The 20260-nt window shown below is 42.7% G+C and overlaps 2 protein-coding genes across 3 annotated transcripts in view; one reads left to right on the plus strand and one right to left on the minus strand.

The window, feature by feature from the left end:
• Positions 1 to 2748: 2748 nt before the first annotated feature.
• The window catches only part of LOC310867214 (voltage-dependent L-type calcium channel subunit beta-4-like), a gene marked incomplete at both ends in the record, with an annotated part of 40908 nt that continues 23396 nt past the window's right edge, over positions 2749 to 20260 (minus strand). For both annotated transcript variants that reach the window (XM_083777101.1, XM_083777102.1), the window contains 12 exons: positions 2749 to 3009; positions 3396 to 3572; positions 3921 to 4016; positions 4776 to 4927; positions 5073 to 5182; positions 5584 to 5642; positions 7092 to 7172; positions 8095 to 8114; positions 8306 to 8370; positions 10562 to 10689; positions 11397 to 11519; positions 12850 to 12969. In XM_083777101.1, coding sequence (XP_083633227.1) covers positions 2749 to 3009; positions 3396 to 3572; positions 3921 to 4016; positions 4776 to 4927; positions 5073 to 5182; positions 5584 to 5642; positions 7092 to 7172; positions 8095 to 8114; positions 8306 to 8370; positions 10562 to 10689; positions 11397 to 11519; positions 12850 to 12969 — 1392 coding nt within the window. The remainder of the gene's footprint in view (positions 3010 to 3395; positions 3573 to 3920; positions 4017 to 4775; positions 4928 to 5072; positions 5183 to 5583; positions 5643 to 7091; positions 7173 to 8094; positions 8115 to 8305; positions 8371 to 10561; positions 10690 to 11396; positions 11520 to 12849; positions 12970 to 20260) is intronic.
• Positions 13113 to 18388, plus strand: LOC310866385 (SUN domain-containing ossification factor-like; the record flags this gene model as incomplete). The annotated part of the gene is made up of 3 exons (XM_083775991.1): positions 13113 to 13122; positions 14558 to 18151; positions 18183 to 18388. 3 exons carry the CDS (start codon positions 13113 to 13115, stop codon positions 18386 to 18388), a joined length of 3810 nt encoding a protein of 1269 aa, XP_083632117.1.

Below are 20260 nucleotides of genomic sequence, written 5' to 3' on the forward strand. Positions count from 1 at the left end.
CAATGTAATGTAATAGCATAATAGATAGGCCTATTTATTTGCATGCATTGCCATTTTTGGCAAGGATCACAGTAGTATTTTAATGCTCATAATGCCTTCATTGTCATGCTTTAAGAAATTAAATTCCTAAAGGTGTAGGCAGAAAGTGAATGGTCATTGTGTGCTAAGAAATTAGATTCCTGAAGGTGTAAGCAGAAACCTTAAGTTTGTGTTGTTCTTGCATAAATTGAATGCTTTTTATTTTTATTAAAGCATCTAAATGACTAGTCTAGGCCTATAGTGAATCATACAATAATTCATTATAACAGGGATTATACTGCATTTAACACAACACAGTATTCATACACTAAAGTAATTTATTTCATTACAGCTGCAAAATTACAGTAGGCTACACACAAACTTCATATTGTTGCATGACTTGCATCATTCTCTCACAAGCAGTATTGAAATATTTTGGGATCATTGATTGCGCTCCAGTTTTCTTCATCAATATTAACAGCTACTGTACGTACAGTGTCTCTGTGGGTTCCCAAACTGTTCAGGCCACGACCCCTCAAAATAATCATATTTGAACTGCCCTGACAAGCCTGAGAAGCATTTGGACTTGAATAGGCATTACATGAATTTGACTCGGTCCCACTGTAAGCTTGTAAATCGTTTAAATACATCTTTCTTACATATATAATATTTGACAATTTGGTATTAAAAAGGTCTTAAAAGTCATTAAATTGCAACTTTAGAACTGTGCAGATACCCTGTATAGACTTACACTGTATTTTGGTTTGTTTACTGTTGAGTGAGAAAACAAATGTTGCACATTAAACTAATCATCTGGGGACCTCCAAAAAACGTTTGACCCCCTCTGGGGGCCATGACAGCCATTTGGGAACCACTGTCCCAGAAGCACTGAAGCACAAAGGCCCCTTTTCCACCAGGGTTGAACCGGTTCAGTTATTTTTGGTCCATGAGCCATAGCTCCAAAATTTGAACGCAAAACCATACCCATATTAAATTGTATATAGAATCAATATAAGTAAATGCATATATGATAACCCTTCCACAGGAGTAGCTTATTTTCGCATACATGATAGGTGAATAGGTAAAAATGTAATTAATAGTTATGACCATTAAATTTCCCCAGTTGAGTATACAATGATTATTTTACATTTCTTCTTAAAGGCATTATATAGGAAAATATGCAAAAAAATTAGAATGTGTAAAATGTACTACTGTGGAAGGGTTATCATATGTTAATTTATTTATATTGATCCCATAAACAATTTAATATAGGTATGGTTTTGCACTCAATTCATTATTAACGTTCCAATTTTGGAGCTCTGCATGGCTCATGGACTAAGAACCAAAAGAACCAAAAAGCTCAAACAACCCCCCCTCCCCAACAAATATTAAATTACAAGATGTCATTCAAAGGTAATGGTTTATTCATCCTATGTTGGCTGACAAAATCTGCAAGTAAATTTGCCTGGTCCAAAATGCCAATCATGTATGAGTCATGATAAGGCAAAATTAGCTCAATAGCTACACAAATTTAAAAGCATACTTAGGGGATGAGATTGATATTGAGACATTTTTTATCAGCCATTGGAAGACTCCTTACAGAAACATATATCCCAGTAACGGTACAACAATGCTCAAACTTTTAATAATGTTAAAATATGACTTAAGTGACAAAACCTGTTCAACTGGTTAATATCACTTGGATATACGCATCAAAGGCCACCCACTTAAAATCAACTATTATTACAGCCTACAACCCATTTTAAGGAGCTCTGGTCATGCCCATTTCCAGAGGAGGGAAATGTCGTAATATTAGTTTTATGGCAGTTCTCCTCTGTTTTTGTCTGTCCCGATGTCGGTCACAGAAGATTGGCACTAAGCTGGTTTTATGAGAAAAAAGAGAGGTCCAGACCAGAGAGATAGAAAATCGTAAAACCATATTATTTTCATTGACTCCATTAGCTTTTTTGTGAAATGGTTCCTAGAGATTTGAATACACTCATATGCAATACATTGTCAAACAAACTTAAGGAGCATTATCACTAAAGATGCATGATGCTCTGATTCTATTTGCTCCTGCACAGTAAAATCCTCAGCGTCAACTTATCTCTGGCTGTAAAAAAAATAATGTTTACAAGGATCCACTTTTACCCAGTTAAATGAACACTAATTATTTGACTGTGTGGAAACATGCACACAGGTTATCTGCAGTTCATCGCCACAGGATGCTTGGTGCTTTCTGGCACTGACTTGAGGCAGGTACTGAACTGTAACGATGACAGTCCCACCTGCATGCTACAGTAACAGCTGAGATGGCAGGAGAAAGGCATAAGCCACACGCTACCACCTGCTAGTGTACTTCCTATAAACCACATGCCTCATCTGGGAGATATTCAGACGAGCAGAGGCTCAGCTTACACTTTCCCTTTAAAACACAAGCATTTTTAGTACCAATTTCACATGCAAAACCGTCTTTTAAGTGTGTAAAAGGCAAGAACAGGAATCACATTCTGAAATGTATAGGTTCAAGTGGTAAGAACCACAGTCAAAGAGAAAGGCGAGGTGCAGAACTACACTTCTGATAAAAAATATGTTAAAGTCCAAATAAACTGGAGCCAAACAACTGTAGCTGTTTCATTGTTGTGACAGTGAAGCTGCAACAGCTGTTCGCTCCACGGCAGTGGGTTAGAGGATAGAGAGGCCTGCTCTGGGTTTACGGTGGGCTCCAACTCAAAGCCTGTGCCTCGAGTCCTGACTGTAGCCTCCCGGGGAGGCATTACGGTGAGGCTTGTACGAGTCTTGGTAGGGATCCTGATAGTCTTCCTCCACCAGAGGATAGTGGTCTCGGCTGTGCTGTGAGCCGGAGGACAGGCGGTTACGGTTTTTCCGGGTTCGTTCATTGTGGTAGTTCTCATCAGCAGGCATGAGGCTGCGACGTTCCACAGACGAGTGGTCTCCCCCCGCATGGTTGCTGTTTCTGTTTCTTTGGGCCTGTCCAAGAGAGGGAATAATTATGCACATTATGAACATTTCCCATAACAGTTCATCAGACAATATCAATAGGGAGGACCTCATACATCATAAGAAATTGAGAAATGGTTTAACTCTTTTTTATGAAGCCCATTTCTGCATTATAAATAGACTTATAATGTATTACAATCTGTATAATTATAGAGATAAGCACTTGCAGACATTCAAAATGTATGAGTGTTTATAACTAGAAGGAGATGAGGTTAGCAATTGTGTTTCAGTCTTTCAAAATATTGTTTCTTGCACTCTCCTGTCCCACATTTTATGTTGTTTATCAATTTTTTTGCCCTTTCCTGTTGTTGCATACTCCCCATCCAATTTTCTAGGTTCAGGTGAGTTTAGTTCACCTGTATGGCAGCAGGATATGGGGAGAGAGCAGTGGAGCCCAGGTTGCGTCCCAGCAAAGGGTTCAGAGGTGTGCTGAGGGAGGTGTGCGTGGCACGCCAGTAAGCCTCCAGGTACTCGGCCAGGTGTTCACACGCATCCTCCAGCTGGTTCTCATCCAGAATGATGTCAAACATCTCCTGAATGAGCAGGAAGTGGGGTAGGTGGAGAGGGAGGGACGGGAGGAGGGAAGGAGGGAGGAGAGAAGGATCAACATATTTGATATGTTGATATATGAAAGGCAAGCAAAAGAGAGAGAGAGAGAGAGAGAGAGAGAGAGAGAGAGAGAGAGAGAGAGACAGAGAGAGAGATTTAAAAGGGACAGATAAGAGGGCTGTGTGATAGACAGTTTAAAGTGTAGCTGCTGCTATAGATATGTATATGTAGATGTTGTCTGACATGCACAGATGGGATGAAGCTCAACCTATGATTGGTGGCTGTTGACAAGGCTGCAGCAGATGTCTTATGCGTTTCTCAAGTTTACTCACCGGAGGACATTGTGCCAACTTGTCTGCTGCCACTAGCTGCACATTCAGGTGTTTGCTTTGGGACTTTCCTCTCGATTTTATCAGCCGCTGGAGGACCTGTAGAGAGCATACGTAGATACAAAAACACCAGTTAGAAAGACCGCACAACACAATGCCTGGCACTATGTCTTGGGTGTGTAACCCAGCGCTATTTTGCTATCTTCCGCCAAGCACAACACCAGTGCCGATTAGCCTACATGGTGATATGAAAACAATTGATAAGAGGCGAGGCATTAACAGTCACATTTGTGAGGATTACAAGTGCCGGTGACCAAGTGTACGTGTGTTGTGAAGCCGCCTGCCAAGAAGTGTTCTGATGTACTTTTTAACTTTTTATTTAGGGTTTTACAGACACATAGTCAAACAAACAGAAACAACAACAACATAGTACAAAGACAAACTTCACAGCAACCACATAGACACAGAAATAAAAAAATAAATAAAATAAAGACATAAAATAAAACAAACGGATCATATAAATAAAATTACAGAATAAAGAAAATTCGATTAGAACCTTACTTGGGAATACCTTTAAACTTTTCCTTTCCATAATTCTACTATGTTTCACCTCTTGTCCATTTATATAACGACCATTTTTCCCATCTTTTTTCATAGAGGTCTACTCTTATTCTTATCTTGAATGTCAACTTTTCCATGTCTTCAATATTGTCCATGATGGTTCGCCATTGTTTACAACCAAACCCTTTTACTGTGTGTACAACTACAACTATAAAAAGTTGAACGACTACTACCAACAGAGGGCAGTAGATTACAGATTACATGATGACAATCTATTCTAAACAATTCAAATATTACCTTAGGCGAGGAGACCTTAACATGGACGATGATGGGTGCTAATGAGGTCTTGATGAGCTGTGCTGGATGGTTGATGGTGTCAGCATCCAGCACCACCAGCTGTAGAGACCTGGCCAGTTCAAAGATCCTTTCTATCTCACTCTGGACCTCCGCTACAGCACAACAGTACAGAGTACAGACACGACAATGTAAAGGCATAAGTTAATTCACATACACGTACATACACGCACGCACGTGCACACAGAGAGAGAGAGAGAGAGAGAGAGAGCACAATTCAGGGTAATCCTGAAGCATTACCAAGACTTGAGCGTGTGTTGGACCTCTCGATGATGGCTCTCTTACTGGGGTTGTTCAGCACTGATCTCTTGGCCAGAGATATATCAGCTGTTACCCTTGTGATAGATATCCTGAAATGGAAAAAACATGATATATGCTAACTAATAATTCCCACCACTCTCCTCAGTCTGTGTATCTGTTCTTTGAGATTATTGTCTGTCAAATTAACACATTCCTTGTTGATAGACTGTGTGTCTGTATACACTATGTGTACACATACTTACTGCTCTTGCTTCTACAACACCTGAATGTCCACACAATTTCACTAACATTTTGGTCATTCAGGCTTTTGTCAGAGTGATCTCTCTGAAGCCCAACTCATACTTTGTCGTGTGACTGCAGCACTTGCTTCAGTTATTTTCACTGAGCACGGTATATACTTCAGTTCTGCAACAAAGTATATTAGCCATGACAGGTAGTCTAATCTATTAGTTTGTTTTACTCTTGCCTGCTCAAACAACCAATTACTCACCTCCCGTCAAACCTGTGCTTCAGGAAGTCAAATAGTGCTTTCTGCATCATATCTGTCACCTACATCCATGAACCATGGCATGGCCAAGTGAGAAGATGAGCATGGGATAAGAGAAGGAGTGAAGATGGATGATAGAAAGGGGAGAAGATAAGAAGATAAGACAGAAAATCGGAAATAATAGAATAGTAAGGGAGAATAAATAGGAGTAGAGTCAACCACTTTCAACCTTATGCTATTTTGGGCATGTCATAGGCGAACATGTTGATAGATCAAAACATTAAAAAAAAAATAGGCCCTAATTAAGTGACGAAAAAATATACAAGAACTGCCTTTCGCAGTTACACAAGCCAAGGCACAGAATGATGTGGAATTATCATTCATAGGTTTTATATCAAGGCCTGCAACCAAGCAGCCTTTCAGATGATGAATCATCGCTCTATGGAAATCAAAGAGGATAATAAACAAGGAAGGCTGTCAAATCATGAAAATAAAAATAAATAAACAAAATAAATCTGTTCTCCTGGGCGTCCGTTTAGAATGTGGTGCACAATGAAACATTAATTCTCATTCACAGACCTACTAGTGCACTATATAATATTCTTCTTCTGTTTTCTCATTTCAAACCATGCTCTACTTCTTCAGACTGACGTAGTTTCCCTGGAAGATGTTGCCACGGCAACAGCAGCATGAGAGGTGAGGACTGTGATACTATGACGAATGAATCCGTCCCCACTGCACCCCCCTTGGCCATTATTCCAGCGGTTCCAGTGGCTATTGATTATTAGAGTTTTGAAGTTAACCACATGAACCCTAGCATCCTTCTGGGCATGACAATGACATACTGTATTCGATGAACATTCAGTGCAGATCTCCATGCTCTTGTGACGCATTGTGAGGTTGTATTGGCTATTTTAAGACATTTGGTGTAAAAAGGAGAAAAAAGAGGCGGCCAAGTATAGAACCCTGGGGGACTGTGGTCACCGAAGTATTATAGAGACTTCAAGTGGTTACAGTAAAAGGTGGTAAATAGAGAGGGGGGGAATGAAAAGAGAGGCATGGAAATATATTGATATTATATTGATATTGTGATATGACTAGATATTGTCTGGGATTTTGCATATCATATTATTGTGATAGGGCAAAAAGGACAGTTTTTTACAACAAGGTTTCATGTATAATTTTGTAATGATAATAATTAAAATATGAGTGTTAAAATATGTCACGTTTTGCTTTCTATCATTTTTTTTAAAGGATAATTATGGACCAGTGCTTTTCTGAAGAAGATGAAAAGAAAAACAACATTCAGAGGGGACCGCAGCTCAGAGCAGCTCACAACACATATCTGCCATTTTTAAACATTTTTTAAAACCTTTCAAACCTATAATAACATGCCCAAAATAAGGACACCAAGTTGAAAGTGATTAAACATTGGGACACATCGGCTGCATAACTGCCAATACCGAAGTCAAATACAGTGACAGATATATTGGTCTGGCTCTAGTCCTTACCTCATACCCCTTCAAGGAGGGTCCCACCAGGACCACTGGCCTCATAGAGGGTACCACGTCATATGGAGGGATGTGTTCTGCCTGAAATGGTGAATGCACGCACGCACGCACACACGCACGCACACACGCACACACGCACGCACACACACACACACACACACACACACACACACACACACACACACACACACGCACATGCACACGCACACGCACACACAGAAGAATGGCATTAATATATGGCAATACATTAAGTTTCATACAGCTATTTAGTGTAGATGTAAGATGTAAACCTTTAACACATTGGATCCTAAGGACAGGTATACTCGTCGTATAAATAAATTATGCGGGGCACGCACGACGAGTAGGCTCGTCGTAAGGCGCTTGATATCGCTATAAACAAGCCCTGCTGTGTTGCATCTTTGTAATCGCTCCGGTTGCTATGGAGGCTTGCTAAGGCCTTGCCAGCACTGTTTCTGTTTCTGTACAGGCATTAGCTTCTGTCTTAGCCGCGGCCTTTGCACGTTCTTTTCTCGGAAACTACGGCAGGCTGCAGACAGACAGTGCAGAGCAACACAGCAGAGAAGCATGATCACACTAACGTTTGCAATGTTCGAATGTCACTCGATATAACTTCAAACCAAACACGGCTGAAACAGCACAGTGCAGCCAATGCCATCGCGGTGGGGGGTGCGTGGCAGACAACCAGCTCACAGCCTGGTGACGCGCGGTTACAGATGCAATCTGATCAATTATCTGTCTAAAGGGTGGGTTGTGGGGGTGTGGGGGGGATGCGCAACGCGAAGAGAACTTACAATATTATAGCAGCAGCAGCCGACTATTCTATGCCAGTCAAAAGTCTTCCTTCGTGCCGAAATACATATTACATAATACATATTTGCCGCAAATACAAAAGCAGCTGCATGGTATTAATATGACTATTTACAGTATGTCATCATTTCAGAGACATATACGTTACTAAAAAGTAGTATTGAGTTACACTCACCACTTTCTGTTTCTGCTTTCCTGTAGAGCAAAAGGAAAACATGGTCATCGCCGGTCCAATTAAGTCAAGTCACAATGTGTGAACAGTTGTGTTTGCATCTAGTGCTAATACTGCACACATATCAAGGCAAAGGATTGACAGTGACACTAGTGAGTCTGGTGAAGGTGTGTGTTCCTCCACTGACCTATACACGTAAGTCTGTGGGACTTACCCAAATTGTTGGGGTTTGGTTTGAAGGTATCTCCAAGACTGGAGGAGGAATTCCCAGTGGACTTACTGTTAACATACAAAACCAAGTATAGACGATTTTCAATTTAGGCATTTAGCAGACGCTCTTAATCCAGAGCGATTTACAGTACGCAAGAACAACACATGGTAATACATCAAATACTGTACATAGTAATAGTCATCAAGGATCATAAGTAAGCTAAGAACCTAACATTTGTCTAACAGTAGAATATCTGTACAATGAAACTATAAGTATACTTATATACATAGAATGCTAGTATGTCTATTGTCTACACTCTACATAATGTATGCTATCTAAATGACATAATTTTAGCTTTTGCATACAGTACGCCTGCAAGGTCGTCGAGGCTAGGGCTTGTGCTACAGCATGTGCTGTGGGCTAAGGTGGAGTCTGAAGGTGGAGTCTGAAGAGTTTTGGGTTGGGAGTGAGTCTGCAGTTCTGACTGCAATGGAGAACAGTGTTAACCGGTCGATGCCAAATTTTGCACACACACTCCCTGGATGCCAACGATGAACCTCTGCCCCAAACTTTCCAGAACGGCCTGTTATAGCGCCACCAGGAGGCCGCTTCGTGCAAAACAAGTTTTTGCACAGTACACCTACAGATTTTGTCCAAACATCACGCAAATTGGTACACAGTCTCTCTAGAGCCATTCAACAAAACCGGTCTTTCAGATTTCTCAGACTCCATCCTGATTGGTTAAGATTGGCTTCCAAAGTTCACAGGAGTGCTCAGTTTCAAACAAAATGCTGAAAATCATGAACACATCGCGTGATTTCCGTGAAATTGTGCACCCACTCAAGGTGGCGCTATAACTGGCCCAAAAGTGTTTTTACCTCTAACTGCACGGATCTGTGGATAACTTTGTATGCCAACTCCCTAGAGGCCAAGGAAAAACCTTTGCCTGGAATTTTTCACATCTGCTCTTTATAGCGCCACCAGGAGGCCGACATATGTAAAACACATTTTCTATTATTACTCCTTCAGACTTTATCCAAATTTCACGCAAATCGATACACATGATCTCCATAGTCATGTGATCAAGACAGGTTTGTTTGATTTCTCATATTCCATCCTGATTGGCCACGATTGGCTCCTACAGTTTTCAGGAGTAGCCCGCTTTGTACAAATCGCCACAACTCCTCAACGCAGCGTCCGATTGCGATGAAACTGTGCACGCATATTCCCACTAGGCTGAGGAAGAAATCCTGGTGGAGGGCACTTTTTCTAGTTACAACTGATTTGCTGACTAAAATCAATGGTGGGAAAGACCACCTTGCTTCTGTCACCATCGTCAATGAACAGAAATGATGACACATGGCATTCTCTAATCCCTTAGTGTCTGAAACTCAACACCCTGCTTGATAAGAGAATTCTGCTGTGGACAAAAAACAGGCACACAGATGCGTTCACACTAGTGGCAACAAAGCAACATGCTACAAGACAAACATTTTAAATGTAAGCCAGCGACATAAAGATATAAACCAACCTCCGGCAAACCTGCACTTGCTGACTAAGATGAGCTGATTCAAACTTTTTTCAGTGCTACAATAATGCAGTGAAGCGTATCATAAGCGTCAATCATATGTTTTTGTTCACCATTTCCACTCATAATTCCTGCTACATAATGTCCACTAATCTGGCCTTTAGCCAGTCCCCTGTGTTATCTGATCCTAGGCTTTTTATAAACACAGTGTGGCTTGACCAAAAATTTTAACGCATGTCGGCACTGTCGGCAGCAATGTATGTTCTTTAGATGGCCACACTTATTATATATTATATGTATCTTTGTCATACAACAATGTCACGCGACGATGTCACTCAGTATGACAACTAGTATAAATTACGCTTTTTAGTTCTATCATTAGCGCCCCACACACATATACAGTACACCCATGACCTCCATGTATCCAATTTAGTTAATTTGAACTGAACCCATCCATACCTGGTGACTCTCACATCTTTCCTCAGCACTTCCACTTAAACCCTGTCTACTTAGTTGAACAGGCTTCAACCCATTCTCATACATAGCTAATCTACAACCTCACAATGATGATCACACATGATGCGTTGTGTGCATGTTGATCTACTATTTTTGTCGAACATTCGGCCCATAGTAAGGGACGCAAGGGTTTATGTGGTATGTGGTTAATGAACTTCCTTCCAAGGTCCGTTTCCAATTGATGGTTGCCTTCACTCACAGCTGAGCCTCTTTACCTATGGAAACGACTCCTCTTCTGTTCCTGCTGTAGGCGAATATTCTCTAGCTTCAGAGGGCTGGGGATGAAGCCAATGTCACAGCCCTCCTTCACCAGACGGCCAATCCACCAGTCATTGTTGTACTTCTGGACATCCATGAGAGAAAAGACAGAGAGGAAATCTACAATGTGAGAAGGGATCTGTGAAGGTTTAACCACTTAACTACTTTAGATTTCGTTGATCGGGGTCCCCAGGGGTCTGTCCATTGTCCTGCTCCTTTTCTTCCCTTTACACCAAATATCTTGCAACTAAATATGGTTGAGGAATGGGATGCCATCCCACAACAAAATGTGGCTAGGTTTGGTGACCAGCATGAGGAGGAGGTGCCAAGCTGTTGCAGCTGCTTTTGCATCTTCCACCCGCTATAGAGTTCCCTAACACAGAGTGTAAAATTTATAAAGTGTAAAAATGGCCTATTTGTGGGTTTTTTTGTGTTTTCTTCCTTATTACTGTGTGAGAGTGCAATCATCCAATCCACTAAGCAACTCAAAGCGAGGATGAATACCAACCACTTGCCATTTTGGCACATTTTTTGGAGGCGCTACCCACAGGTTTAGCTGTGTTTTTCATTCCATGAATACCCGATCCTTACAATCTATACCTCGTTGTAAAGGTGACTAATCAACGATTAAAATTATATAAAACACCAATTGGTATCATTAAAGTGGAGAAATATTGAAATATTTATTTTCCTATCATGAAAATGTTGCTGTCAAACAAAGTGTTTAAGTGGTGGAACACTAAACGTGCATAAATGTGATTTAGGTTGTAGTACTGCCGGATTGTATAGCACCTCTTTGATGTGCAGGAAGTCCTTGGCATCAAAGGATATGGCAGTGCCTGCTACAGGGACGTCTTCATCCAGAGCCCCACAGTAGCTGACATTGGTCCTCACAGCAAAGGCCACCGATTTCGTCTGTGAGATGATGCAATATGTTCAATGTGTTTTAAATACAAGACAACATGCAAGTTCATGAATTCAAAATGCATGATGTGTTGAACCACTGTAAAGATGCACAACTGCACAAGCTCACCATGTGTGGTGTACAGCTATTATAAGTCTTGCAAATTGTCCATGAGGTTTCAATGTGGTCATTCGACTAGAGTCTGACTTTTTATGGCATCTGCACCAGCAATTATGCAACCAAAAAATAGCAGATCTACAAGTAGATCAGATTTTTATAAGAACACAAATCTAAACTTAAGCCTTTGAATATGTCTTAAGTAAAATGTTTAAAAAAATGTTCATTTCATGTGTATCTTATATTTACTTATTTTCTTGTTCATTGTTATTTTTCATTTATTTGTTTGCTTATAAGATTATCACCAACATGTCCGTACACGGACAGATTTTTCCATGTCCGTGACTATGTTTTGATTTTGAGAAAGAAATTATGAAAAATATATACATTTCTTCTCAAAATATTCAGTGTAATATGTCCTGCATGTGTATGAATTAATAAGTTTAAATTTACATTCTAGTCATTAATTATTCTGCAACAACATCAAAGCCCCTATTTGTGTTTGTTTTCCCCATTCGTGTGTGCTCACTGGAGGAAAATGGAGAGAATAAAGTTTGTGGGAAAGCGGAGATACTTTACTAAATGCACGTTTTCTGCCATTAAATGTCAATGTTAAATGTATACAATAGCCGCTGACTATTGTGCACCACTGTAGTGTAATATTATTGTCGCTGTGAACGTCGACTATGGAAATCAGCGCGACTGCTTGCTATGAGAGACAGAGAGACAGAGAGAGAGAGAGGTGGGCCTCCAGATGGGTCTCCAGACGACATTAAAGTGACAACTTAAGGACTTTTAATACCTAATTGACCTAATACCTAAATAAATAAATACATAAATAAATGAAATTAAAATGGACCACTACGGCATCAAAAATAATCAACAAACGATACTATAAAAACGTTTCAAACATTGGCCAAATTGTCAAATAATGTAAAAAGAAAAGAAAAGGCAAAACTAACTGATCTACAAGCACATGTTATTTACATCATAACATTGACCATGTGGTCCTTAAAATAAAAAGCCTATGGTATAATAGTTGCAGTTGGTCAAATATCCTATTTGCTGCCTTCCCCATTCACTGCCTAGTGCCTATGGTTTCTGGTAATATTATATTATCGACCAATTATTAAGTCCGACAAAAATCTAATTTTGAGAAAATGTCCACCACAAGATGGCATGGTGGTGACCAAATCAAAGTTTTTGCCGAGTATTGAGACATACCTTGGCCCTCTCCAACTGGAGGGTGGCCTGCTGTTCCCTCTCCTGTTGGCCCCCCTCCTTCTCCTCCTCAAGGGACACATCCGAGTCGGACGGTCGGCTTGTGTAGGAATCAGCTGAACCCTGGAGAACAGGACAAGAGAAAGGAAAATTAAATAAACAAGAATTGGCATGCCTAGTTCAGCCAGATCGCTAAACCCCAAATACAACAAAAACAAAATAATTCACATTCAGAGATTACAATACTGATCAGCATTACTAATACTATGTGCTTGGGTAAGGTTAGGGTTGAAAATATGACCTATTTTTGTATCTTTATGATTCTTGGTTTGGGGATATTATGTCAGCATGACAACTAACAATATTTTTTAGGGGCGCTAGCCACTCCTATGTCCAAACATTGAAGACAAAAGTGAGGACACAAATTGTGACTGGCCAGAATGAGATGATGTATAATGACGTATGATGATAAGAGCGCTCCTCACTCCTCACTTCACACCGGTGTGATTTTTTATTCTAATGAATTAATCTACCAATTATACGTATGATTATTTTATTAATCTATATAATTGATTTAGAGTCTAAATCAATTAAAGTCTACATTTTAGACCATAAAAAAGAATAAAGTGCTAAACAATATGTGTTAAAAGAATGATATACACTATGAGATCTGCGCTCCGAGTTTGTGGAAGAGAACTGTAGACTAGAGCATGGGTTCTCAACGCGTGGGTCGCGACTCGCGACCCCTCGGGGGTTCGCCAAATTATTTTAGAGGGCACCCCCCCCCCAAAAAAAAGAAGGAAATTAAGAGTTTACATATAGTACACATAGTACATGCAAACACCTCCCTAATGATTATATCTGGTTTCAGTATTTATTTATGGTGTATTGTCTCTATTATTAAGGTTATTGTAGCAGTCAATTTATATTGGGGGTCGGGAGGGGGCGGGCGGGGTTCTCGAGACATTGCCAAAGCTTTTTCGGGGGTCCCCGGCCAAAAACGTTGAGAACCCCTGGACTAGAGAACAGTGTCTGTCTGAAAGGGAAGCACCCTGTGACTTTCTGTCCATAAATGAGGCTAGCCATAAAATACTAATCCCTATTGAAAGGCTACTGGCAGTGTGCACAATGAATTTGGTGCTGATTGGTCCAATGGTTTGCAAAATCAGACCTGGAGAGACACAGACATACAGACAGACAGACCCGTGTGTAGACAGATCTGCCTCCTATAGACCTGCAAATAGGTACTTGTACTTCCTTGGCCTACTGGCACGGCAGCACACTAAACATTTGGAACTGACAAAATGTAACAAATTCCAACACAAGTTTGTATCTGCAGATGAGCATAAATAATGGATCTACAGTCAGTGAGGGAGCCAAATCAGAGGATAACAGTAATTTTCATTCATGCCTTCCACCTTGTTAACAAGTATGTCTACACAATAATATCTTGTAACAATCAGGTTATGGCAATAACTCAATTGATGCATATTATATATATTTTAACTGCCCAAATACGGAGATGACACTGTATTGATGTCACAGCATTGATGTCATAGAGTCATGATGACTTATAGATGTCCTTTTTGCACTTATACCCAAACAGAAAGGTTGATCACAGTGAGGATAATGAAGACGTGCCATGTTTTGACGTTGTCCCTAATTATAGCTCTCCTGTGCTGGTACCCCTGTCAACATGTGTATTGTTCAGAGCAGTTATGTTCCGGTCCAGGTCAGTCTAGAGACTGCGACCCACGTGACCAAAACCAGGAGCAGGACTCGACACAGCAAAGGGTGGTGGAAGAATGTCCGTCACACATATTATATGATTTTGGAGAGGAGAAACAGAGGCCAGTTATCTTAGAGCAGCTGTCAACACAAAATATACAAGGCAATAATGAACAGACTGTGAATCCAATAGAGGCAGAGATAGTGGAGGAGGAAGTCCATTCTGAAGAGGTACTTGCGGCTGCTGCTGAGCCAGAGCCCTATAACCATGAACATGACCAGGCGCCTCCAGCACCTTCCACCCCCAACCCCACCCCAGCCACAGACACAACTACTGCCCACGTCCAGAGCTCCACAGACTCCCCAGCTCTAGCTCCAGAGCTCCCCAACTACGCCGCACCTCCTACGCAACCCATCTCTGGCTCGACCACACATTCAACTTCAAACCCAGAAAAGCGTCAATACACAGCTGCCTCACATAGTGGCAGGCCAGACCACACAGGTGTGGCTATGGAAGGCATAGAAGAGACCCAGTCAGGGCAGGTCCCCAGTTCTGGTCCAGAAGTGGAAGACCAGACCTCTCTGGTTACTGTGGACCAGGAGCAGAATCAGGCCCATGGGCTGTCAGATGATCTGGACCAGGGTGATGTGGCCTCCCACTCACAACAAGATCAGCAGGTAGTGAATTCCAGTGTGAGAAAGGAAACAGACCCCTCAGTGCCCAGTGAAGAGCACATCCCCACCTTTGATGAGTGGAAGAAGCAAGTCATGGAGGTAGAGAAGGAAAAGAGTCAGTCTCTACATACCTCAACCAATGGCAGGCCCCAACCAGTGAGGAAAGTCCAGAAAACCTTCAAGAATAATTATGCCTCTGTGAAGTGTGGAGCCAAAGTACTTGCTGCTAACAATCAAGCCAAGACTACCTCCGCAATTCTAAAGGAGGACATGGATCTTTACATGCTGAATCCGTGCGGCAATAGAGTGTTTGTCATAGAGCTCTGTGAGAATATTCAAGTGAAGCAGCTGGACTTTGCTAACTTTGAACTCTTCTCATCCACACCTAAAGAGTTTCTGGTGTCCATCAGTGACAGGTATCCAACCAATAATTGGGTGAAGCTGGGTACATTCCATGGACGTGATGAGCGCACTGTACAGAGCTTCCCATTGGACGAACATCTTTACGGAAAATATGTGAAGATGTTCACCAAGTACATAAAGGTTGAGCTTCTCTCCCACTTTGGATCAGAGCATTACTGTCCCCTCAGTCTCATCAGGGTTTTTGGCACCAGTATGGTAGAGGAGTACGAAGAGATAACAGACTCCCAGTATCCCTCAGAGAGACTGGAGTACTTGGATGACAATGATGACCACCTACCTGGTTACCAACCACCTGAGGACAAGGCCACTAAGAACCTGCTTGACTTCACCACCAATGCCATCTCAAACATGCTCAACAACATTGCTACCAATGTGCTGGGGAGAAAGCCAGAGCTGGATGGTGGATGGTCCATAGAAGCCAGTGCTACAACAGGGGTGCAGACTAAGCTTGAGGGGAACTCATCAATACCTCTCACACCCACACCAACTGCAGCACTGTGTGCTGCTACATTGAAGACAACAGAAACCGGACAGTCAGTGTTCCAGGAGGTGTCTGTCTCGCGAGTGTCCTCATTTAACTCCCCGGAGGAGAGACAGATTATCCCTCTTGTGGAGTACCAGGAAGGGGAGTTAGACGAGGAGGTGGAGGATCCCAGGTGGACCACAGTGATAGAAGAACATGAGGGGTACAAAATGGAGGAAGAAGAGCAGGAGGAGCAGATGAGAAGGGAGGCGAGGAGGAGACGGAGGGAGAGCCAGGTGTACTGTCCGATCTCGTGCAAGTCGTATCTTTCTCTGTCCTGCATGGCCACACTACCGGAGCTGCTGCATCAATGGTGCTCCGTCCGGCTGGCCATGGAGAGGCAGCCCAGCCTCAGACAGTGGAACATGAATGCTCAGTCATGCATGCCTCATGCTCATATGGACACCCCTGCACCTACGCAAACACATATCACTGCCCCCAGCATGTGCCCCCCGGAGGAAGCCCTTCCACTCACAGAGAGTGTCCCAGAACCAGAGATGAATCAGATCGAGGTCAACCCCCCTGCAGAGGCCCACACCATAAGCGTGCACCCCATCGATCACACCCCTGACTCGAACACAGACATCCTGCTTGAGCTCAGTAGAACCACCGCTATCCCTACTCACAGCTTCTCATATGCCTCCCTGACACTGCCCACCCAGGAGGACAACACACTACCTCACATTAAAGACACAGCCCTGAACCCTGACCCCCACCCAACCCTCCAGGTAATACCAGTTCCAGAGACGCAAAAGTCTTGCAGTGTCACCCTAACCATCAGCCCCAACTCTCCCCTTCAGCCTCTGGCCTCTGAGTCGGCCTCTGCAGACTTTCTGGTCTGTCCCATCGAAAAGCAACCAGCCCTACAAATTCCCACAGCCATCAGACCTGCAGACATGATCCCCCCTCCCACTGAGCTGCCCACAGCCATCCCACAGCCAGACTCTCACACGGACGGGCTCAGGTCAGGCTTGGACAACTGGGAATCACAGATGCACAGCCCCCAGGCTTCCCAGACTCAAGGAGAACAAGTTGACTTGTTCACCCACGCCAAAGAGCCCCATCGGGCAGACTCGATGGACGACCTGCTTCTGAGCACAAATGGCAATGGTAAAATCCACCAGATAGCTACAGACTTGTATGGGGAGCTGCAGAGTGCCATGGATCATGATAGCAGGGGGGAAGGTAATGGAAATGGAGGAGTGCTGCTGAACACTGGAACTGTGCATGACTCAAGTCAGAAAGAGAGTGTGTTCATGAGGCTGAACAACAGGATCAAATCCCTGGAGATGAATATGAGTCTGTCAAGCAGATACCTGGAGGAACTCAGCCAGAGATACCGTAAGCAGATGGAGGAGATGCAGAAAGCTTTTAACAAGACCATCATTAAACTGCAAAACACATCCAGTATTGCTGAGGAGCGGGACCAGAAGCAGACAGCTTTCATTCATGTTCTACAAAGTCAGCTGCAGAACATGACCAAGCTGGTGCTCAACCTCACCGATACATTGGGCCAGCTACAGAGAGAGGTATCGGACCAGCAGAGTTACCTGGTGGTGTCCCTGGTCCTGTCTCTGTCTCTGGGTCTTTTGCTCTGTCTAAAGTGTTGTCGCAGCTCTTCTCCCAACCCTCACACGAACCGCTTTACTTATCATGATATTACTCTAAAGCATAAGATGACCTGTCTGTTGGAAGTAGGTTCAGATGACTCGTACATTGTAGAACCAGTCAAGGTTATGCCTCTGAAGCTGTTGGACCACTCCTCTCTGCCCACCAATGGGGGCCCCAAGTGCATCAGCTGTATCAAACCCAGTGCTTCACAGCCGCCTCCTCCCACTTTACCTCTGCCTCCCCCACCTCCCAACACATTTGTAGAGGAGGTGTCTTCACTCTGCCACTCCTGCAAGGAGTTCCCACCGGAGCCCAGCAGCTGTTGCTCATCCACCTACTCCGAGAGTGCCTCTCCAGAGTCTCCACATCTCTGCAGAGGAGGTATCGTCGCTCTCCTCTTGCTCATCCAAGGAGTCGAAGATCAGCAGCTGTTGCTCGTCCACCCACTCCGAGGAGTCCTACACCAGCTGCCTGCCTCCTCCTATCCACATCTTCTCCTTGGGTCTCTGCAATGGCCACACCCTGCCCCTTCCCCAGCCTCCCTCCAAGTCTCATCAGGAGAAATGCTCGTTGAAGAGGTAGAAGTCTCTGCATGCAGAGCTTCATTTCTCCTCCATGCCTGCAGTTCTCCATGCATACAGTCGGCTCCATGCCTAGCCTGCAGCCGCTGATGAAGGGAAACAAGGAGATCAGTGTACTATGACAGTCATAGTGGGGGTGAGGAGTTTGAAGAAAAAGTTAACAAGTAGACAGCTCTAGTACTGAAAGCTTTGGCAGGTGGCTCGACCAATTGGCTTGGTACACGAGCACGCTCATTGGAGGTAGTCTGAGATGCGCACATGCTCTATTGATGTCAAAACCCGGAAGAAAGGTGTACTTCCGGGAGTATGCGCTGGATGAACAACTTTCATGGCAGGGATTTTCATTTCACACTCCAGATAATGCATAGCCCTAGTGTAGCTACAAAGTGTCTGATACACCACTGGTGTGTTTCCAAATGTAAACACCTTTCATTTTTAGATTTGACCTCAGATTAAGCCTCATTTATACTCTAGCTCCCAGTCCCAGGGACCCAAAAGGCCAGCATTTCCAAACCCGTCTTTTGAATCGGCCTTCTCCAGACCTCCTGCAGGGTCCCTCCCATCAAGAAGCAGTTGGTTCATCTTCATCTTCATATTCTTAGGCAGAATATTTCATTGCAGTATACCTCAGCTCACACAAATATGGAATGCAAGCTTCCAATAAAAGATATGTAAAACAACCCAACAACAATTTTGCATAATGTCAATGCTGTTGTCAATGCTGTTTACCAGAGCAGGATGAAGTCGAACATGTCTAAGTTCTAAGTCAATTTGTCAGCTGGTGTGAGCCGAGGCATCACATTTACTGTAAACCTGAACATATCAAAGACCAAAGAGCATTTTAGATGCAATGCTCAACCACCCTCTTCATCAGAAGTGAGATCGAGTTGGTGAGTATAAATACCGTATCTTGGTCTTAGTAAACAAACTGTGATGCGTTGATTCTATTTTTTGAGAAGCCAACTTTCTTAAGAAGCTTTTTTTACAAAAACTAAATCCTCACAATTTTAGACATATTTTGTTATTGAATTATATGCTGGTATGGACATTCCAAAATCACTCACAAGAACAACAACTGAATAATGTGGGGCAGTTATAAGGCATCAAGGGTTACGCACATCCTATTTTTAAGAGATTTGGTGTAGACAAAGCGGTTTCACCACGACCATAGGGTTTAAGTGGTAAAAGGCAGGTGCTTAACTTCAACGGAGACAAAGATCAAATAATAATAAAAGTTAACGCACAGGTAGCTCCCTTCAATGACTTTATTTTAGGACCACCTGAGCGAGTGACGCTTCGAGGACGCTGCTCTTCGGGCTGAGAATCAACATACAGTTTTGGCTAATGGTCCGCATTCATACTTGTATTTTTTCACTGATTCCATATGTCTGTCTATCTACCTACTTAAAGTTTTAAGTTTCAGTCTAAAGCGGAAAGGCTGTGTGAGCGCTTCTGAACCAATCAGAGCTTCACATTCTTTCAGACTATGGGTCGTATAGATCTGCAGCACCTGGAGTTGTTTGTTTACAAGTCAGATACAGAGCATGCAGCTATTACGTGGCTTATTTCTAACCTATAATGTTTTCACTTCAGATACATATTTTACTTGTTCTGTAATCAACATCAGCTGTGTTTGGAGGAATGCGCAGCAATGATAATCAAACAGGTGAATGAAATCAAGATGAATTATTACACGTCATCGTCATTCGTTCAAAGGAAGTTATTAAAATTGGATTTTTATGGACTTTTGATATACAAATACACAAACATGGAAATGTTCCCATTGTTTTGGCATCCAGTGTTAGATATGCCCATATGATGAGCACGATAAGGTCTAAAAGTGTGAAAAACATGTTTCTTTCTTTCTCTACTA

This window comes from Protomyctophum parallelum (genome assembly GCF_964188405.1).
Source record: "Protomyctophum parallelum genome assembly, chromosome: 11".
Classification (NCBI taxonomy): Eukaryota; Metazoa; Chordata; class Actinopteri; order Myctophiformes; family Myctophidae; genus Protomyctophum; species Protomyctophum parallelum.